Source organism: Tamandua tetradactyla, chromosome 4, assembly GCF_023851605.1.
Source record: "Tamandua tetradactyla isolate mTamTet1 chromosome 4, mTamTet1.pri, whole genome shotgun sequence".
Taxonomy (NCBI): Eukaryota; Metazoa; Chordata; class Mammalia; order Pilosa; family Myrmecophagidae; genus Tamandua; species Tamandua tetradactyla.
The window spans coordinates 40,262,789-40,286,794 of NC_135330.1; the positions used below are offsets into that span (position 1 = coordinate 40,262,789).

General features: G+C 33.9%; 1 protein-coding gene across 4 annotated transcripts in view; it reads right to left on the reverse strand.

The window, feature by feature from the left end:
- Window positions 1-245: 245 nt before the first annotated feature.
- TRMT1L (tRNA methyltransferase 1L) overlaps window positions 246-24,006 on the reverse strand; it is an 83,148-nt gene continuing 59,387 nt past the window's right edge. For 3 of the 4 annotated variants that reach the window (XM_077157220.1, XM_077157222.1, XM_077157218.1), the window contains 6 exons: window positions 23,263-23,453; window positions 7,699-7,777; window positions 5,386-5,552; window positions 4,643-4,705; window positions 2,452-2,578; window positions 246-2,346 (listed from right to left, as the gene is read on the reverse strand). In XM_077157220.1, coding sequence (XP_077013335.1) covers window positions 2,094-2,346; window positions 2,452-2,578; window positions 4,643-4,705; window positions 5,386-5,552; window positions 7,699-7,777; window positions 23,263-23,453 — 880 coding nt within the window. In that variant the 3' untranslated portion in view covers window positions 246-2,093. The remainder of the gene's footprint in view (window positions 2,347-2,451; window positions 2,579-4,642; window positions 4,706-5,385; window positions 5,553-7,698; window positions 7,778-23,262; window positions 23,454-24,006) is intronic. The other variant, XM_077157219.1, reaches the window with a different exon arrangement.

Below are 24,006 nucleotides of genomic sequence, written 5' to 3' on the forward strand. Positions count from 1 at the left end.
TTTCTTGGGAAAATTTGCCTTTAGATGTGAAATTAATACATATATATATATATTTTTTTTTTTTTTGGCATGGCAGGTGAGAACTCTGCCTGCTGAGCCAATGTGCCCTGCCCCATATACATATATTTTAAATAAATAATTTATATGTTCCTGAATCAAATTAAGTTCTTGGCATGAAGTCAAACTTCATTACTGGTCAAAATATGTCAGGCTGATAAGCATTTAGCAAAAAAGTTGAGACTGATATTCAAGATTATGTTTTAATTCAAATGGTTCAAATGCTGGTTTGCCTTCTAGAAATATAGTACTTTTTCTTTTTAACTATACTAAACAAAAATAACAAATACCTTTCACTTCTTCTGATAATTTTTTTTCTTTGTATGCTGTATGGTGGGGATCACATTTCATTCTTTTTCCATGTGAGTATCCTCTTCTTGTAGCACCATTTGTTGAATTTCTCTGTTTATACATAGGTAGACACCAGGAATCGAACACAGGTCTCCGGCATGGCAGGCAAGAACTCTGCCTGTTGAGCCACCATGGCTCGTCCTGTTGGATTTCTGTTTTGTTTTTCGTTTGTTTGCTTATTTTTTGTTTTGGGGAAGTGCATGGGCCGGGAATCGAACCTGGGTCTCCTGCATGGCAGGCAGGAATTTACCACTGAACTACCCTCACACCCCCTACTTTTATTTCTTCTTGTGCTCACTTGTAAGTTATGATTTTAACTGGGATGAATTATAGGAAGTAAAACTGTTTTTCTTTTACTGGTCATTACAGAAACTAACTTTGACTATACCTGGACCTGTACTTTACTGAAATGCATGGTTACCTTAATGGGAGAAAGGAAAAAAAAATCCTCTTAGGAATATGCTGTCATAACACACAAAGATTTTCTTTTATTTCTGCTAAATTAATATTCTATGTTGATCTAAAATCTCCCATGTGGCTTTTTTGTTATGTCATGGGAGATCTTTTTTTTCTTATGTAGCACATTTAAACCTTTCTAGTTAAAACTCCCACCTGTACTGCATGCTTAATGGTTGTAAAAAGCTAATTCCTCTAAGAAGTACGTCACTGTAAATATGGATAAAATTCTGGAGTCAAGAACTTAAACTTTATAGCAATCCTTTTTTCTAAAATATTGTATTATATTAAAGCAAGAGTGATATTTATTAATGGATATATTAATGAACACAACTGATTTTCATAGTCATAGTAACCTGGACTGCTTATACAAAAAAGTACACATGTACACACAACATGCCAAAATGCAAAAACAAAAGAATAATTTCATAAGGTGACAGTTTTACTACTGAGAGGTAGCACAACCAAGCAAATAAATGTTGAACATGCATTAACTGAGGCACCTGAGATCACCCATCCTGTCTAATTTATAACAAGATCTGTCCTCCAGAATTTCAGTGCTCATGAATAAGTATTAAATTAGAACAATGGTTTCAATTTCTTTAAAAGAAATCTTACTCTGAAGTTTAATCATACAAACATTAAATTTGTGAAAAAATTAATTTATATTTCAGATAGGTAATCTAACTTCTCAAAAGCTAGCAATAAATTAAAAGATCAGTGTGGGGAGAGGTATGATTTCCTAAAATTGGGAAGCTAAGTATATAATTGTAACTAGTGACCTGGAAAAGCACTGCTACCTCTTTAGGGTCACTTTAATATTTAGAAGACTTCTGACTTCTGGTTCATCGTGTAAACAAAACTTCTGAGTCAGGTAAGTAGAAATATGATTAAGAATAGTGAAGGACATCTTCCATAACATACAAAAAATTCCAAATACACTGCATGTGAAAACTTTCCGAGTTACTATATAGTAGGGTGATTTCAGTCAGAAACTTGGCTTCATGTGAATTGTTTTCATTAAAATTTTAAGTTTTCTTTAAAATAAGAAAAACTGGGAAAGCATAGCTCTCAAACCAGCTAGGTTAGAAACTGCTAATTTTCTGAATGAAAACAGCACTGCTTTTCATTTTTATACCACTGAATTGAAAGTATAGAAAAATAACTACAATTGCTATAGAGAACTATCAGGCCATCTATAAAGCCGTCTGGGAACAAACTCTTCTCATTTACAATCTTCTGCAACCACCTGCTTCTGCTTTGTCATTCACTGACATTTCAACCCTGTCAGCTACTGTATCTTCAGATGCTGACTGGATGTGGCCCTCTGACTGTCCTCCAGTGTAGGTGGGGGTGCTGTACTTTAAAAGGATAGATTTAAACTGCATCAGAGGTGCATCGGTACGAACACCCATTGGGTCAAAATGAGTTCGGCTAACTCGAAAGCCGGCTTGAGAAAGATAGCACAAAAACTTTTTTAACCTGCAGCAAAGAAAGGGAAAAAAGATGAGGTTTTTTTATTTTTATATAAATCACATCATTACTAAAATATAAATTATACAGTTTGCCATTCACTGGCCATCTTACTTTGGCATATTCATTCCTTTAATGCTATGTCTATGGATGTTGTAATAAAAGGGAGGATGTTCAGTACTGGCATCAGCCTTTTGCCTCTTGGCTAAATTTGTGATCATTTCATTGCTTTTTCTCTTTACTGCAAAACACACACAAACACAGCATTCTTTAAAAATTATAACCAAAATACAATTTTAACTATACACTGTATCAAATCTAAAGGCTCTGCCATACTCTATATCTCAATTTACCTATTTAATCTTAATTCTTAAAACCAGATGATTCTAGTCTACATTCACCCTGATATTTTCATTAACCTCCACCCCTGTAATATTAATATGTACGTGTTAGCTGAGTCTGAACTTCTTTCCTACCTTATTCAAACCGCTACTATATTTCCATATCCAGTGTAGGTGAGGTATCATTTATGAATTCTGGGCCAACCACCTCATAGATTTTCTTAGTGTCAATACTACTGCCCCACTCAGACTGTGATTAAAGTTTTGCCTTTTTTTTCTTAATTGTTTCATGTATGCAAGTCTTTTATGTGTGAGTTCTTTGTCTCCAAATTATATTCTAAGTTCCTGGGGACAATGGCCTTCATTTTTATGCTTGTACTCTACAGAATGCCCAGTATTGCACACATATTAGGTCTTCAATGAACACACTACAAAGGAAAACAAAACAAAAAGTCTTAAGACCTTGGATATAGAAACTGATAAAGGTATAATGTATGATCCCATTTCCTACTTTTCATCACAGTATTTAGTCTTTCAATTTTAAGTGAAAGAAGGCTAGCCAAAGTTTCTAGCAATGTATCCTTCCAGAAATCATAAAAGGAAAATAACTGTGATGTCCACAACCACTATTAATTATATTTGCTTGAATGTTCCAACTCTTGATTATTTATATAAGAATATTATGGCCAAATCTTAACTTTTCAAGAAAAGCAATTAATATTTGTTCAAGCAAAATTATTCAGAAGGCAATTTTTTTTCTTTTCTATGCTGTATGGTGGTGTCAGCAGTACATGGATTTTTCTGCCTGGTATTTTCTATTTATCGTGGAAGATTTTATGTATGGACAGATGAGTCCTAGAACAATACAATTTTAAAGCTATAGAAAAGTCCATATAGATTAGTCCAATTCCCTTAATTTACGGAGGAGAAATGCTCAGAGATTTTAATATTTTAAGAACTTATTTATGCCTTACTTTATTCGAAAAAACATTTAAGACAACTTTGCCAAAGGTGAGGGCCTTGACTGAGGTTACACAAATAAACACAATGAAGTATAATGTTAAATGCAGTCCTCTTTATAGTATACTATAATGCCTTATTTTCTTCCCTCCAACAGAAGTATCAAATAGAACAAATCATGTTTTAAATTATTTGATGTCAGCTGAAGATACCAAATGAACGACTGCTGCAAAGTGTGAAGTAGTTATTAAGCCATGTGCTGTTAACAGAGCTTAAGTTTTTTCGTTTTTGAGAATCAATACTAAAATGTTGAGCAACTAATACAAATCTACAACTTGCAATTATAATCCTCTGCTCTTTCAACCTTAACATTGTCTATATTCTTCTTTTTGAGGGTATAAATACATTTAAAATTTAAAGTTGCATTTTAAAAAGCAAAACAAAACAAAACCTTACATATTTAGACAGTGGCATTTTAAATATCAACACCCTTTTGATATGAACTTGCAATGCCTAATACAACTATACTTTAAGGTATATATACATATCAAATTATAAGAAAGGCCACAGAATCAATCCTAAACCTGGAGAACAGGGTCTTCTGGTTAATCAAATGGAAATGCCGTAATTCATATATTAATGAGCAATTTTTAAAGAAACAATGGAATATAATACTAAACTATAATTTTATCAAATATTTGATCTTATCATGGTTCATATGGTTCTTCAAAATCTCATCATACTTTCAAGGGTATCTCCATATATTAGAAATATGACCTAAGTACATGGTAATGGAAAATCTGAAATATGTGAATGCCAGATAAATAAGTTTTATTATAATTATGCTGTCAGTATAATATGATGAAAATACATTTCTAAGTAGGCTATCAAGGCAGTTTCTTCTCTTTCTACACTTCTGTTACCTGCCTTTTTGTGCTGGGATACACATGAGTACATACTGTATATTCATGCACACATGTATGTGTATTTACTAAAATACATACCTTGTGCGATATAATTATCTGTTGTGGTATCATCTGTAGTTTTAATAAATACACCACAATCTTCTAAAATGAAAATAAATGGGAACAACAAAATATTTTATAGAATTATATTAAGCAATGATTCAAAATTTAAATAAAAGTTTATGTAATTCCATCCACACAGTTTTTATGAATATATAAGACAGTGTGGTCAAAACAGGCTATAAGTATTACAACTTTTAACTCTTTATAATAGCAGCTTATTCTATGTACTTATGCGAAACATATATTTAATAGGCCCACTCTAATCAGAAGCCAAATAAATCTATAAAAGCCCATTTTAAAAATAAAAAGGAGAAAAACACTTAACTTTTCTGAGTGAGAAATGTAAATCTAGCTCTGTGTCTCAAAGGACATTACCAAAATTTATAACTGCATTACTCTTGGATTACTTAAGAATTTCTCTTTCTAGAAATCAGATATAGGGTATTCAAATCATAAAGGTATTCTAGTTCTTCTGGTCTAGTAAAATTGAAAAAAAAGGATTATTTAATAAAATTACTATTCACTTCAGGCCTCTGAGTATAAGCCTGAAGAAAATTACACAACTAAAAAAATTGTTAAAAACCAGATTATGATTAGATTAAAGGGGAATTATTTAAAGCACACTATTTATAATTTTTTATTTTTGATTATAAAACTAAAGATAAAAAGGACATAGTATTTTTGTTAATCAATTTGTAATCTAGTGTGCAATTAGTCACCTTGCTTGTTGATATTTGAAGGTGAGTGAACTGAAAACTGACTTTGAGGAGTACATTCTGATTCAAAGATTAATGTCTTTATTAGGGTCTGAATGTCATCTAACCCATGGTGAAGAGATTCAAATAGTATTCTTTTCAGAAATCCAGTATTAAAAAGAGAACTTGACCTGAAAAAGGAAGGAAAGTATATTGAGAATTGGATTTGAGAAATGTTTAGTTTCTTAAGATATGCAATTAATTATAAGATATAGTAAATATATATGAAATCCATAAAGAATTTGATTTAATTAAAAATTTTAATTTTGTTTGCATACTGTTTTTTATCATCTCAGTTCTCTAAGCCAATAAGATTAGTCAAGAAAATTCCATTCATAGTAAATCAACAAGAATTTACTGAATTGTCATATATAGCACTGTGGTACATAGGGGTGTGGAGGGCATAACAAAATATAAAATACATTGTTTACCTTATAAAAAGCCTTTAAATCTAGACAGAAAAATAGCATAATCCTGAGGTTTCCACATTGTACATTCCAGTCAGTAATAATGACCTTTAATTTTGGTATGTATATGGTGGGGTGGTAAAGTGGGGAAGACACATGTGAGAATTACGTGTAGTAGTGATGGTTAGTGGTGTAGTTAAAAAAAATGGCCCAGGGGTGATTCTGACATGCTTCCAATTTGAGTCAGGTTTAATGGACAGAAAATGACATTCTGAGTCAGATAAATGTGGATTACTATTCTGGTTCTACCAGTTATTAGCTATGTAATCTTTAGCATTACTTTTGAGTCTCATAGTCCTTATCATAAAATGGGAAAATAAAATCACAGACTTGTGGGAATTACATGAAATGAGATAATGGCTAATACAAAGGGTAAATCTCAAAAAATTGTAGCTGTTGTTATTAGAATTAGCAAATAGTGTATATGAAAATATATATGATTATTTAAAGTATCAAATGAGTGATCAATCTAAAATGTACTAAAGGGGATTTAGAGATTATTTTGAATTGAAACACAGGAGAGACTTCAAAGAGGAAGCAGGATTTTAATTGGGGAGGGGGGCAATGAGAGTAAAGACATGAACAATGGCTTTGAGTGAAGAAGACATGGTTTAGAACTTGGTCCTATGAGTCAGAAAACCTGAGTTCTGACCCTGATTGTGCCACTAACAAAATTTTTTTTTTGGGGGGGGGGCACAGTTTTAGCAAGCACTTACAAACACTGTGCCAGTTTCCTCATTTGTAAAATAAGGGAATTGAACTGGAAGGTCTCCTTCTGGGCTCAGCAACTTGTTATTCCTAAATTTCTCAGTTCTGAGATGAGTGGGTAGGACCAACTTTGTAGCAAATGGTATAAGAGAGTACTAAAAGATAAGATGGCTAGGTTGTTCTCAGTCTAAGGGTACGTACATGGGATGAAGATAAAACATATTTACTATTTACTTCAATTTTTAGGTTTAGTAGATAGCTAGACCTTGATTGGTGTGCTGGCTCGAAACTGCTATGTACCTCAGAAAAGTCATGCTCTTTTAATCCAATCTTGTGGGTACAGACCTATTGTGGGTGGGATCTTTTATTAGGTTGTTTCCATCAAAATGTGATTCCACACATTTAAGGTGAGTCTTAATTAGTATACTGGTGTCATTAAAAAAGCTCATGGAGAGAGAGAGAGAGAGAGACAGAGAGAGTTAGAGCTAATGCAGAGAGCAGAGAGATAAAACCAGATGCAGATGTTTAGAGATGCTAAGCTAAGAGATGAAACCCAGAATCTGCTCTGGAGAAGCAAATTCCTACAAACATTTATAGTAACAAACAAGCTTAAGGTAAGGATTCTGATTAAAAACAATTTAAACATTAAAACTTGTTACTAATTACACAAAACTACACATACCTTAAATATGTGCAGTTGTATCCCATCTAAATAGCTTTACATAAAACAAAGGCATATACTTTTACATGTCCTTCTTACTTAAACTAATTCCTCTAATACCTTTTATATTAGTTAGCTCTTCTATAAAAAGTTAACACGATCACTTTACAATCACATGCAAGTATTTTAAAAGCCTTATTTTTACTATTCAGAAATGAATTATCTAGTTAGTAGACAGTGAGGCTTGTCTTTCACCCTACCACCTCTTACCATTGTAACAAACTAGAGAGGATAAAGTAGAGAAAAATCTGAAAATAGAATTAATACCTCAGGTTCATAGAGGAAGAGTAGTCATAATTATATGCCTAGACTTAAAAAAACTCAACAACTAATCACTACATAAATCAATTTTGACTGCATTATTATGCTCAAAGCACATACCAAAGAGGTCCAAGTTCTATTGCAGTCTTTCCAGGCATGCTTCCATGACAGTTACAGGGCAGCTGTCTATATGGATTTTCTGCAAAAAGATAATAAAAAGAGAAATCAAAGGAAAAAATAACTAATTAAAATAGTACAACTACATTAATAATAATTTGTAGCTACTGGGGATCTACTATGTGCCAGGTATTGTGCTGAGCTTTTTATACGCATTTTAAAAATTTAATCTTTACAACTGTCTGGAGGAAATACTATAGAAATCTCAATTATACAGATCAGAAGATTAAAGCTCAAGAAAGATTGTGAAAATCAATCTATGTCAAAGCTTTTTTTAGGGGTATAAATGATCCTAGTGTTAGTTACTAAACTACATGGAATAATTTAATGAAATAATTTAATGAAAGACTTATAAAGTCCACAATCAATTTGACTATAGTAAAATTTACATGCAATTAAATTATCCATTTCATGTGAAGAAGTTACTGAATTTTGAACAATGTATATACCCATGTAACTGCCACCCCAATCAAAATGTAGATTTACATCACTTCAAAAAGTTCCCTCGCACTCTTTCCCAGTTAATCTCTATCTTCACCCCTAAACCCAGGTAATCACCAATCCACTTTCTGTCACTACAGATTAGATTGATTTCCATAAATGGAATCACATAATATATACTCTAACTCAGCATAATTTTCTGAGATTTATCCATTTTGTTGTTTTTAGCAATTTATCCTCCTTTCTTCTGAGTAATATTCTATTGCATGGATAGATCACAATTTACCCATTCACCTGCTGATGGACATTTGGGCTATTTCCAATTTGGGGCCATAATAAAGAAAACTGCTATGGTAATTTGGGTAACTGTGTGAACTTAAGTCTTCATTTTTCTTGAAATTGCTTGGTCATATGCTACATGTATCTAACTTTATAAGAAACCTCCAACTGTAAGAAAGAGATATATTCTGACAGAGAACTCAGAGTACAGTAATTAATAAGAAATTATTGCTTTCCAAATACTTTTAAGATAGCTTTTCTGCAACTGGGGAGAAATTATTTACTCTATTCCCTAGGCTTAATTCATATTCAGCCCTAAAATACAGACTAGAAGAATCTAATTTAAAGAGCACCGAGAGACCTGATAACAATTATAAGGAAATTGCGGCAATACTAGCGCTATTCTTAGTTTCCAAAATGGGGCAATATTCTACTACGGGACTTATCAGTACACTCAAAATCCAGAATAGTCATTTAAAATCAGACTCTATCCAACTAATCTCCTCCACTCTGGGCCATTCCTGGGTTGATTTATTCACTTCAATGGAATGGTCTGATCTTATCAATAAATCCTAGATATACCCAAAACTCAGGATTAGGGTGGTAGGGACATAAGTCTATACCTTCTTGCTATCTGATAACAGCATTCTGTTATTCAATACAATCAGATGGCATAATCCATTTATTTAAAAGCTCCTCCCACTATTCCTAGGTCTACAGAATTATTAATTCTAGGCCTTACAGGGAAGAGGGTAGTTCTATTCATCAATGTAAACTTTGTTCAGATCTATGTTCCTCAACCATTACATAAGTATACACAACAAGTCCTTCCTTGAACCATTAAATAGCTAAACTACAAATAAACAGTCATTATCCAACTTAGGGTGATTTATAATTATGGTTCTGTCAATTACACCCACTTATTACACACAGAAAGGACACACATGAATTTGTATTAGTCAGTTTTTACTGGATGCACTTTGCAAAATGCTCCCATTACACAAATCTGTGTCTTTTCTCAAGTTCTTCTGCTAAGATTTCTCAGCTCTAGTCTGCATTAGCAAAATTCTCTCTGAGGGACCATGGCTACCACATCAAGTTACTGGTAGCAAAAAAGTAAGGGGTAAAGAAACAAGAAAGCTTGTACTTTAAATGAGGAATTAAAAATATTCTGAGAGTTCTATTTAAAAGGCAATGAACTGAACATGCATAAATTCACTGGGAGAGGAGGCAACAATAGATAAGAAATAGCAATACAATTTTAGAAGTGGGAATCAGATACACAAGGGGATAGTAATTTATTTAGTGGGACAGAGAAAGCTAAAACAAAATAGGAAGAGGTGCTACCAACAAAACAGCAAGCCCATGGGTATTGTGGAAACCTAAAAAGGCTCAATAAATGAAAGTATGGATTATCTTTGAATGTGGATATAGCGAGGCCTGCTTAAATTTTTAAAAATGATTAAGAGTTCCACATCTTCCCCAATACCGACTGTCAGGTTTCTGTGTCTCCCCCATTCCAAAAGAGGAAAGGTTATTTCTGGTAAGGATGAACCATCCAGGATCTGGAACCAAGGGCACAGATCACGGCTGAAGTTATGAGATATATAAAAACAGAGGGACTGATTGAAAATCTGCTTAAATGGTAAGACCATTTAGTCCCCTTCTGTGACTTAGCTCCTATAAAGCTGACAGAGGATCAGTAGATTCCTTTCTGGAAAAATGTACAAACCAAGAGAAAAAAAAAATACATGCATTTGGTGGTTCCCTAATGAAAAAGCATGTCCAATGACATCTCATTAATCTGTTATGTACACATCATCTGTTCATGTGGCACTTTCAAGTAACTTTTCAATGTGGACAACAAAAGGCCACTGGACATTAAGACACTATTTAAAAACCATGAGAAAATATAAAAAAACACTAGAAATTAAGAAAACATGAAAGAAATTTAAATAGGAGAGTTGAAAGCAAAAATCGAGGCAATCTTCCACATAACAGAACTAGATGCCAAAGAAATGAATAAAATATATATATAATTAGAGGATCAATCTAGGAATGCCAAAATATCATTAAAGAAGTTGCTGAAAGACAGAATAAAGACATGTGAGAGACCTAGGTTCAATTTGGCCCATGCACCAAAAAAAAGAGATAATCTGCGAGGAGAAAATTATCAAAGAAATACAATTTCCCAGAACTAAAGAACTGTGCATTAAAAAGAATCACAGATAGTCTAGTACAATGAATTTTAAAAAGATGCATATTATCATTAACTTATTTCAGAATACTAGGTAAAAGGAGATATTTTAGAGCATTCAGAGAAAAAAACCACAAAGGACCAGACAAAATGGTAGTAGAGGTCTCAACAGAAATATCGGAGGCTAGAAGACAATGGAATGACACCTTATACAGACTGAGGAAAAACAATTTTCAAGCTGAAATTCTCTACTTGGCTATCCAACCCTTCCCGGGAAGCTACAGGAAAAAGTGTTCATTAAAAATGAGGAAGTAAACAAGGAAAGAAAAATACATAAATCAAAAATATAGAGCTATCATAAGGAGAAATCCAAAGGAAATTCCCAGGATGATGGTAAAAGGAAGCCCTAAGATAATAGATTTCAGCAGACATGGCAAGACATAGAGCAAGAGGATAGTTGGCTTCAAGAGCAATCACAGGAGAGTGAAATTGGAACCCACAGATTACCTCGCACTTAACCATAATGAAAGGAACACCAGTTTGAACAAAGAATTTGGTGATGGATTATGAAAAGCACAAGACAAAAACATAAAAAACGGGCGGGCCACGGTGGCTCAGCAGGTAAGAATGCTTGCCTGCCAAGCCCGAGGACCCGGGTTTGTTTCCCGGTGCCTGCCCATGTAAAAAAAAAAAAAAAAACATAAAAAGCATAGTAATTATTAACTTCAGAGTTATGAGAGAGTTGTATAAGAAAGGAAATATTACAACATACTATATGGTCTGTTTGGTAGTCAGCCTTCTAAGATGACTTCCAATCATTCCTGCCTCCTGTTGTGCATACTCCTGTGTAACTCCCTCTCCTTGAGTGTGCACTGAACCTATTCATTTTTTTTTTTAACTTTTTATTTTGAAATAATTTCAAACTTATGGGAGAGCTGACAAAATAATATAAATCCCATACAGAGAACTCCAACATACCATTACTTCCCCCACTGATACCCAGATCCACCAATTTTAACATTTTTCTATCTTTGCTGTATCATTCTACCATCTATCTATTTCCTCCCTTCCTATCTCCCTCCCTCCCTTCCATTCTATTTTCTGAATACTTGAGAGCAGGGTACATACAACATGTTTCTTGAACATCCACTACTTCCGTGTGCATTTCCTAAGAACAAGGATATTCACTTATGCAATTACCTTAAACGCAGTTATCAAATTCAAGAAATGTAACAGTATAAAGCTTACATTCTACATTCCAATATTTTTCTCATGTCCCCCATAAAGTTCGTTGGGCCTGTTCTCCTCCATTCCTAGATCCTATCCAGTACTGTGTATTGTATTTGTAACTACCTCTTTTTTCTCTTCCTTTTTTTAAAATTGTGGAAACATATATATATGTGTGAAATAAATCTAACCATTGTGCACCCCTCCCAAGCATACCAGTAGGATTAATTATAAGTACTGTCACCACTAAGCATTACTACAACTTTATCTCAAACAGAAATTGTACAGTCATTTTGCATTACTTCTCCATCCCCCCTCCTCAGGCAACTTGTACTCTAATTTCTGTTTCTATGAGTTTGTATACTTCTTTGTGGTTAAAGTGGGACTTACATTTAACATCCTAAATCTAAAACAATACTCATTTGCTTTATCAGCTTAATAACTTCAGGAGTGTATATACATAACTATGTTACTATAAACCACCCCCCCTCCCCAAATTTAAGAAGTTCTTGTCACAAATTACATACTATACTTATGAATCCAAAACCATTGATTTATCATTTGATTTTATGCATTTGCCTTTTAGATCCTGTAGGAAGTAAAAAAAATGATGTTACAAACCGAAAATACAACAGTCCTGGCATTTATGTTCACCCATGTTATTACCCTTACTGGAGGTCTTTATTTATTTTTTCAAATGGCTTCAGTGAATTATCTAGAGTCCTTTCAGCCAGCCAGCAGAACTCCCTTAGCATTTCTGGTATGGCTGATTTAGTGGTGATGAACCCCCTCCCTCAGCTTTTGTTTCTTTGGGACATCATAAATTGTCTCTCATTTTCAAAAGATAGCTTAGCTGGATACAGAAATCTTGGTTGGCTTTTTTTTTTCTTTTTTTCTTTCAGTAGTTTAAAAATGTCATCCATGTCCTTTGTGTCTCCATAGTTTGTGATAAAAAATTAGGACTTACTCTTATTGAAGCTTCCTTGTACTCTCACATTGCTTTTCTCTTGTGGCTGTCAGAACTCCTTTTTTATCTTGGGCATTTGGGTTCTATTTGGGTTTATCCTGTTTGGACTTTACTGAGCATCTTGGGTGTGTATATTTTCCTGTCTTTCATTAAATTTGGGAAGTATTCAACCATTACTTATTTGAATATTTTCTCTGCCTCTTTCTGTCTTTCTTCTTCTCTGGGACTCCCACAATTTGTACATTGGTATATCTGATGGTGTCCCACAGGTTCCTCAGGGACGCTTTCTTCTTTCTGTTCCTCATGCTGGATGATTTCAATGGTTTTATCTTCCAGTTCTCCGATTTTTTCTCCCACCAGCTCCAATTTTACCATTTGCTGTTGAACCCTGTGCTGGTCTGAAACTATTAAAGCCATGTTCTTTCAACCTTAATCCAGTCTTGCAGGGGCAGACTTATTGTGGGTGGGATCCTTTGATTAGGTTGTTTCCATGGAGATGTGACCCTGGCCATTCAAGTGGGTCTTAATTAGCTTACTGGAGTCCTTTAAGAGGAAAACATGAAAACCAAGTGATAGATGTTCATAGATGCTTGGAGACAGAGAGAAACACAGAGAGGCAACGGAACCAGGAGCTGAAAGCAACGAAACCCAAGAGCAAAGGGCCAGCTGACATCACCATGTAACTTTCCATGTGACAGAGAACCCCCAGATGTGATTGGCTTTCCTTAAGTGAAGGCATCCTCTTGTTGATGCCTTAATTTGGACATTTTCATGGCCTTAGAACTGTAAATTTGTAACCTAATAAATCCTCTTTGTAAAAGCCAATCAATTCCAGAAAACTACAACTTTCAGATGAGTACCTCGACCAGATAAGTCCTGAAATGAAGAGGAGCAGCCTTTCTAGAACATCAACTAGCTACATCTCCCTTTCCCAAATTATAGACAGCCCCTTCCAACATGAAGTTAGAATGGGCATAGCCCAAATACCCCTAAAGAGTGGGAAAAAGATCAAAGGTGATGGTGGAGTTACACAGAGAAGGTAGGGTAACAAATGAGTATGACTGCTGAACTATTATATTGATATTTCTTTTAGTCTCCAGTATCTTAGAGCAGATAGAAGTAAAAAAGCTTAAATTGTGGAATTGTAACCTATACCAAACTATGAAATCTGTTCTACAACTAATTGTTGTGATGTGCTTTGAAATGTATTGCTTTTTTTGTATATATGTTTTCACAAAAAACAAAAACAATGTCGACTGGGACAAATAAATAAATAAATAAATGGGAAAAAAATTTTTTTTTTTACAATTTCATTTTTTTCACAGTGGCAACTCTAAAACTTATCTTTTTTAGAAAAAATATTTGATGGGGAAAAAAAGCCAATCCATTTCTGGTATGTTACATTTGGCAGGATTAGCAAACTAAAACAAACCCCTCTATGGAATTTTAAATTTTATTATGGTCTTCAGTTTGTTTGGTTACTTTTAATAATCTCTGTCTCTCTATTGATATTCTGTGTTCATCTATCATTTTCCTGATTTCCTTTAATTCTTGGTCGATGTTTCCCTTTAGCTCTTTGTGAGTATATTTAGGACTGTGTTTTTTTTAATCATTTTTTTTATTGTGAAATGTAACAAATATACAAAAAAAAACCCAAATAATTTCCAAGTATATTTTAACAAGCAGTTATAGAACAGATTTTAAAGTTTGGTATGGGTTACAGTTCCAAGAGTTTTTTTCTTCTAGCTGCTGCAAGATACTTGAGATCAACAGAAATATCAATATAATGATTCAGTAATCATACCCATTTGTTAAATCCTGTCTTCTCTGTTACACTATTTCAAGGACTTTTTTTTTATTTTTTATCATCACAATCAACATTTTTTCTTTTTTGTGAATAACATATATATAAAGCTATAAATTTCCCAGCACAGCACCACAATTAATTGTAGAACATATTTCAGACATTGACATGGGTTTCAATTTCACAATTTTAGGTTTTTACTTCTAGCTGCTCTAAAATACTGGAGACTAAAAGAGAGATCAATTTAATGATTCAGTATTCATATTCATTTGTTAAGTCCTATCTTCTATGTATAATTCCACTGTCACCTTTGATCTTTCCATACCTCTAGAGGTTGTTTGGGCTATGGCAATTCCAAATTTTTTGATATTTTGGAAGGGTCTGTCACTAATATAGGGTAGGGAGATGGAACTATCTGATGTCCTGGAGAGGCTGGGCTATGTTTCAGAGGACTATTTTTTTAGATTCTGTCTGGTATGGTCCAGATCTGGTTCTCTTCATTCATGGTTTCTTTTCCTTTGCTTGAGACAACACTTTCTGTTTCTTTGTATGTTTTACAACCTTTTATTGAAACTTCAACATTTTAATATTTTAACATGTTACTGCTGGAATTTAAACTTTGAGCCATCTGTTCCTTAAGCTTTATCCAGCTAGTGTTATGAAAAAGCTTTCCTTGAGTACCAAGAGAAAACAAAGAAAAAAAAAAGAAAAAAGAAAATACCTTTTCCCAGTTTTTGCAGATGGACCTGTGTGAGTGCCTCTTTCAGAGCTTATCCACATAATGAGTTTAGAGGATATCTCCAGGCCAAAGCATAGGGGCCACTGTGATCTTTTCTGCTATTCTCTCTTAGGCATGCATGGCCCCAGAAATTCCCCCATTTACATGGTTTGAATAACCCCTCTTCCCTAGGATACAGTTTCCTCACAGTTCTGGGCTTTGTACTGCTAAGTCCTACAGCCAGCAATCCTTTGCCCCAGTTAACACAACTTGACTGCTCTCCCACAGCATTCTGTAGAGAGCTCCGTAAGCTGTCACCTACATGCAGGGCAAGTTCTGGACAGTGAGTCCCTCAGGCCACCACCAGACAGGATGGGATAGATATACATGTTGGCAATATGTGAATGATGGTTACTCTCCTCTCTCTGGAACTATGACCAGGGATTTGCACTGGGAGCTCCAAGCCAGACTGGTAAGGGTTAGGGGAGGGGCCAGCCAGGATGCCTAAAAGATTCTACCATTTTTAAGTGGCCTTTGTCTTAATCCGGTGATCACCCTGTTACTATTTTAGAAAGATGTTTCTTCCAGTTCTTGCTGGTTCTTCAAAGCTTCTGCAGGGCACTGAAGCATTATACTCCACCATTTTGATCGGGGGGGGGGGGGCAAGTATAGACTTATTTTTAATGAATAGAATATGGTAAAAGTAATAGGATATAACTTCCAAGATGAAGTTATAAAAGGCTGTTTTCTCTCTTGCTTGCACTCATTACTTCTGGATCTTTCTACTTGCTTACTGTGATGAAGCAAGCTGTCATGATTGTGAACTACTAGATGGAGAGACCCGCATGATAAGGAATTGAGAGCACCATCAAATAACCAGCAAGGAATTAAAGTCCTCAGACAATAACCTACAAGGAAATGAATCTTGCCAATAACCGTATGAGTGAGTTTGGAAACAGATCCTTCCCCTGTTCAACCTTGAGATGACAGCAGCCCTGGTCAACTCTTTGGCGCAGGCTTGTGAAAGACCCTGAGCTAATGAATCCTGTTAAGCTGGGCCTAGAGTCTTAATTCACAGAAACTATGAGATACTAACTGTTGTTTAAGTTACAAAGTTTTGAAATAATTTATTACATAGCAATGATTTTTCAACAATATTTGTAATAATGTAAAAACTGAATACTGATTTAGCCTAAAGAGAGGGGAAGTGAATTTGTCTGAACAGGATGGTTTAAGAGAGCCAAATATTCATCATTCATAGAAGGAAGTTAAAATCAGTATGCTATTTAGAAATATTAATGTAAACACTAGAAGGAAGAAACAGCTGTGAGATTTTAACTGGCTACTTTAATGAGTATGGGCAGGGATTATTCTTTTATCAATAAGGTTATAATACTATTTGCCTTTCTAAACTATGATGGCCTTACAAATTGATAAAATAATTTTTTAAGTGAGATAACTTTTTTGAAGGAAATATTCACTTATATTCTTTAAGTCTTGTATGACTGCAAACAAAATGCAAAAAAAAATCATATTTATTTATAGTCATGACTTGTATAGTCAAAAATCCTTTAAAATATTAGATTAAAAAAAATTACTGTGTAACTGTTAAAGAGTCCAAAATCATAAAGCAATATGAAGGGCTTCTGACGGAAGACAGAAAGATGTTAAGATTTCTATTGATTCATGACAAAATTCAAACAGTATGAATCTCAATTCAGTTGCATTTCTATATTGTAAAACAACAATATGATAAGAGATGAAAGGATAAAAAACTCAATGTAAGAACTGATTCATAATTTTAAAGGCAGGAACACTGTTAATAACACTGGGTTATGAGGTGAAGTGATAGTTCTGTTGATATAATTTTTATAAAGAAGGTGAAATTCATATAATTGATATTCTTTTAAACCATAAGGATACTTATTTCTTACATAAAGAAAATCTGAACAAGGAAAAAATAAAAAGCAAACCATAGGTCATTAAACCAAGTTATCCAAGATGAATAAAACTTTCCAACATTTCATCAAAGATGTTTATGAATACTGTTATTTACAAAAGCCAGAGATGCTTCTATAACTATTCTGATTCTGTTCCATTAAAAACATGAAAAAAAAATCAAATCATGGAATATAGGTAATACTCCAATTACAAAAGTAGGCCTTCCTCAATTGTAACAAATGTATCACAGTAATGCAAGGCATTAATAATAAGGTGGCTTATGGGAACCCTGTATTTTATACATGCTTTTTCTGTAAGCCCAGAATTTCTCTAATAAAAAAAAAAACAATTAAAAATAACATGATTAAGATGGCGGACTAAGCATTTAAATTTGGTTTCTCTTCTTATTCCAAATTTGAAGAAATGATAGAAAAGATGTTCTTATGAATAATTCCTAAATAGTGCCAGAAAATAAGGTGAGCCATCACACATCCCAAATCTTTCAGCATTCTCTGAAAGGTCAGAGATCATATTGCCAGAGGAAAACCTTGCTGGAAAGAATAGCTGTTAAAGGCAGAAATGGCCACTGTGTGTACCTGAACATCCAAGGCAAAGACTATTGCAAAGGGTGGCCCTAGGGCAACTATTAAAAAAACTGATTAGGAAAATACATGAAATAGTGATTATAATGCCCTCTTAATCTCTGGTTAGTTGGTAACAGAAGATACTTGGCCCCAGTTTGAAGTGATGAGGTTAGAGAAGCAGGACAGTGTCTCAAATTTGATGAACATCTACAGATCCAAGAGGCTCAACAAATTCCAAGTAGGATAAAACAGAGAGACCCACACCTAGAGATATTGAAGTCAAACTGCTAAAAGCCACGAAGAGAAAGTCTTGAAAGCAGTAAGAAAAAAAAAATTTCAAATACAAGGGAAAAATAAAACAATGAATGGTTGATTTCTCATAAGAAACAACAGAGACCAGAAGGCAATGGATTGCCAGTCGAAGAACTGAAAGAAAGAAAAACAACCTGTCAACTAAAAACCACATCCAGCAAAGTTGTTCTTCGAAAAGAAAATGAATTAAAGACATTCCTTAATAAACAAAACAGGGAGAAAGTGTTATAGCAGATCCACCATACAAGAAATACTAAAGGAGGTTCTTCAGACTGAAAGGCAATGACACAGCAAGTAACTAAATCCAAAGGAAGGAATAAAGAGCAACAGAAAGGTAGCTATGTGGTAATTTGAAAAGACCCTCTGTCTCTATAAAATCCCCATGTGTTTTCTTCTTGTCTTAATTTCTTTGAAAACCAGAGATTATTTCAAGAAATAATTATAAAACTGTATTTTTAGATTAGGTTTATACAGAAACATAATATATGATGAAAATAACACAGGAAGGGGGAGGCAAATAGAAAATGTTGGAGCAATGTTGCAAGATTTTGCCAGGCTTAAGTCAGTGTTAATCTGAAGTAATCAAGATAAATTAAAGATATTTTGTATTCCCTAGAGAAATCACTAAGGAAATAATGGAAAAATATGTAACTAAAAAAATGGACATAGGAATAATAATGGTACACTAAAAATATTTAACCCAAGAGAGGGGAATAAAGGAGCAACAGAGAAACAAAAAGACATGATTACATCTATAAAAGAAATGGGAAAATGTGGATACTAAGCCAACTATATAACTACATTAGACGTGAATGTCTAAATACTTTATTGAAAAGGAGAGGTTATCAGCTTGGGAAAAAAACAAGATCGAATAAGACATCTACAGACTGAATGTAAAAGAATGGGGAAAAGATATATTATGCAAATAATAACCACAAGAGAGGGTTTATAATAATATAATATATTGATATATATATAAAATATGTATTTGTCAGACAAGAAATATCAAAAGAGATTGAAGAGACATTTATAATGTTAAAAGGGCCAATACATGAAGAAGATACAGTAATTATATATGCATGCACACAATTTTAAAGGTAAAAATGACAGCTAAAGAAGACAGGCTGAGGAGATCCAAAATAGGTACAATAGTACAAAGGGAGGAATAATATTAGAATCAAATAAATATTTATGAAAACTTTCCTGAAATGAAAGAAGATTAGAAACTACTTGTTAAAAGGTTACACCACGATGCTGGAAAACTAACTTTGAAAGGATAGACCCTGGTAAAGTTGAAGGGTTTCAAAAATAAATAAAGACTCTTGGGCAGCCAGGAAAAATGTTACATATGAGAAGGAAAAAGTTACTTTATAACAATATTTGTTAACAAAAGACAATGGACTTCTACAAGACCTTCCAAGAAACTCTTGCAATACCAATTAAAATCCCCAAAACTTACTTTTCAGAAAGAGAAAAACCAGTAACCAAATTTTTTCAGAAAGAGAAAAACCAACAACCAAATTCATCTGGAAGGGCAGGGTACTCTGAATAGCTAAAAATATCCTGAGAAAGAAAAATGAAGTTGGAGGTCTCACGCTACCTGATTTTAAGGTGTATAACAAAGCTACAGTGGTCAAAACAGCACAGTATTGACATAAACATAGATACACTGACCAATGGAAAAGAATAGAGTGTTCAGATACAGACCCTTCAGATACAGACCCTCTCATCTGTGGTCAACTGATCTTTGATAAGGCAGTCAAGCCAACTAACCTGGGACAGAATAGTGTCTTCAATAAATGGTGCCCAGAGAACTGGATATCCACCTGCAAAAGAATGAAAGAGGATCCATATCTCAAACCCTATACAAAAACTAACTCAAAATGGATCAGAGACTAAAACATTAGATATAAGCCCATAAAGCTTTTAGAAGAAAATGTAAGGAAATATACTATAAATCTTATAATAGGAGACAGTTTCCTAGATCTTACACCCAAAGCACAAGCACTGAAGAAAGAAATAGATAAATGGGAACGCCTCAAAACTAAAACTTTCGTGCATCAAAGAACTATGCCAAGAGTAAAACAACAGCCTACATACTGGGAGACAATATTTGGAAATGATATATCAGATATGGGTCTAGTATCCGAATATATAAAGAGATTGTTCAACTCAACAACGACAAGAATAACAACCCAATTACAAAATGGGCAAAAGACATGAACAGACACTTCTCAGAAAAGGAAACACAAATGGCCAAAAGGCACATGAAAAGATGCTCAACTTCCCTGGCTATTAAGGGAATGTAAATCAAAACAACAATGAGATACCATCTCACACCCACCAGGATGCCACTATCACTAAAACAGAAAAGGACAAATGCTGAAGAGTATGTGGAGAAAGAGGCACAATTATCCACTGTTGGTGGGAATGTAAAATGGTACAACTGCTGTGTAAGGTAGTTTGGCGGTTCCGCAGGAAGCTAAGTATAGAATTGCCATATGATACCATTGCTAGATATCTACTCAGAGGACATGAGGGCAAGGACACAAACAAAAATTTGCACACCAAAATTTATAGCAGCATTATTTACAATTGCCAAGAGATGGAAACAGCCCAAATGTCCATCAACAGCCCAAATGTCCATCTTACAGCTGCATAATATTCCGTTATATTAAGGCTAAACAAGCTATGGTTTGTACATACAACGGAATATTATGCAGCTGTAAGACAGAATATAGTTATGATGTAACAACATGGATGGACCTTAAGGACATCATGCTGAGATTAGCCAGAAACAAAAGGACAAAATACTGTATGGTCTTACTGATATGAAACAAGATTAATGAATGAACTTGGAGAATTTCAGTTAGGAACAGAGGCCATCAGGAGATAGAAATAGGGTAGATATTGGGTAATTGGAGCTGAAGGGATACAGATTGCACAAAAGGATTGGTTGTAAAAATTCAGAAATTGATAGCACAATACTACCTAACTGTAGTACAATAATGTTAGTACACTGAATGAAGCTGAATGTGAGAATGATAGAGGGAGGAGGGCTGGGGGCACAAATGAAACCAGAAGGAAAGAAAGACGATAGAGATTGAGGTGGTATAATCTAGGAATGCCAAGAATATACAATGATAGTGACTAAATGTACAAATCAAAAAATGTTTTTGCATGAGGCAGAACAAAGGAATGTCAATATTGCAGGGTGTTAAAGTAGATGGTAAAACATATTTTAAAACTTTAACTTATGTGTGAAACTAAAGAAAAAAATGTTTATTTGGTACAAATTTATATTTTAACCAGTGCATTTCCTAATATAACTTATATGGACAGATTAATTGAACACTGTAAGTACATGGAACCTTGAATAGGGCATGAGATTTTGTAGGTTTGTCCAGAGCGAAGCCCCAATAAATCCCACAGTGATTTGAACAGTGAATAAAAAAGTATTTGCAAATCCCCCTTGGGGGAATGGTGAGAAAGAGGGAAAATTCAACTTCCCCATTTGGAGAAGGCCTGATATTCTAACAAGTAGTGAGGACAAAAAAATCAATAGGCCGAATCTTCAATCTTGAGGTTGTTTGTATGAAACTTATCCCTGCAAAGCACAGGCTAAGCCTACTTAAAATTAGGCCTAAGAGTCACCTCCAGAGACTCTCTTTTGTTGAGAGAGGATAAAAACACATAATCGTGCCTACAGATGCAAGGCATATGACAAAATATAACACCTTGAAAAAAAATACAGTAAAATTAGATTTGAAGGATACTTCTTTAACTGATAAACAGTAGGTATCTCAGAAGAAAAGCCTGTATTGTGCTTGAATTGAATACTCTAAAAGAAACTAAAATAAGGAACATATGTCCTTTATTACCGCTATCAAACTCTTAAAACTGAGTAAATGAAAAGCATACTATGGTCTCTTAGACAGGAAGCTTGAAAATTAAAAAAAATATATCTATCCTTCCTAATTAAATGTGATCAAAACAAAACACTAACTGGCCTACTTATTTACTTTTTTATTAAGGAAAAACATTTTGGAAACAAGAAGACTCCAGAAACAAAGAACTTTAAGGAGGGATTGATTTATCAGATATTAAATAACACTAAAAAAGCTTCCACAATTAATGTAGTACACGTAGGTATATGACTAGACATACATACCACTGGAATAGAATGAAAAAGCCATAAAAACAAACTCAAATACTTGTGTGATTTAAGTATAACATGAAGACAGTATCCTAAAGTTAGTGGAAAGAGGGAGATTATTCAATAAAACGTGACAGAATACTTGAGCAACCTAGGAATAGGAAATCTCTTTTTAACTATTGGCAAAATCCAGTATACTTAGAAAAAAAATCAATTAAGTTTACAACAGAAACAACAAATTTCTTCATGGCAGATTTAAAAAAACAATGATTCAAACACAAGTTAAAAACAAAAAAAATGTGCAATGCCTATCACAAGGGCTAAATTCTAATAAAGAGGTTTTAAAATTCATGTTAAAAACAAGAACCTGTTTTAAAAGAAAACAATTGTTCCTGTGTCTCAGAAAAAAAAGAACAAACAGTTTTATGAGGGCATGAGCCATACCTTTTTTCTTTATATCCCTGGGCCTGGCATATAGTAGCGGCTCAATAAATGTTTATTGAATTAATTCTATAACTGGTGGCTTTTATATTCAGCCAGAAGCATGAAAATTTAAACTCATGATTTGAAACATTCTAGACAAAAAGGTAATCTGATGTATCTTCCCAAAAGTAGTGACAGTAGAAACTAAGTTATTTCTAGATGTTTCAATAGAGGGCAGGGCTAGAGAGTATAAATCGCACAGCTGTGAGTAAATAACTTCACTAAACTCACACGAATGTCTTATCTGTTGATGAAAGGAAACCCAGTATAGGAAATAACAAAATTAGCACTGCAATCTTCAAAACCAAAGGATAACATATAATTAGGGATATGATCAAGGTGTATTCATTAGAGGTTTATACATATATTTAAAACAGTCAAGAGAAACTTGAATTTACCTTCTACCATATTACCATCCTTCTGAAAAATTCTCTCTTCACACCACTGACAGTGGATCAGGTACTGAATCTTCTTGGCAGTTTCATCTGCTGAGGTAGGCCCCCTCAGAACTCTCACAACTACCAACACAAAATGTTCCAGAGCCACTGCAAACAGTACTTCTATGCCTTTGTTACATCGGGCTGCAGCTCTGGAAAAATTTAACAATTATTCTGGGGGTTTAACATTTTCCTTTACTTGGTTTTACATTGAATATACTAACTTGGACAGAAAACTATAGATGGATTATGGAAAATCAGGGAAAATTCCATTTTTAGTATCCATTTTTACATTTCAACAATGTAGAGTAGATGGAGGATAGTAACAAGAAAGGAAAAGCAAAAATTGTCCTAAGGTTTAGAAACAATCATTTGTTTTATGTTCATTTCATGTTGTCTTCTTTATATAGTTTAATTTAAATGATGGCTTACAAACTTTATTCTGCAAAATTTTATTACCTACAAAACAAAAATTGTATTTCTCATCAGGATTTCTAAACAATTGAAGAAAGGAAGCCTTTTTTGAGCAACTAATACTGTAACTTTTACACAAATTGAAGCATGGGAAATAAAAAATTCCTGACAAGATCTTTAGTCAATAGACATTGTTTCTTACGAAGTTCTCTCAATATTCAGTATTAAATGAATAGGCAAAGTTCTTGCCACCGTGAAGTTTAAACACTTTCTGGATTAAGTTCTACTCGA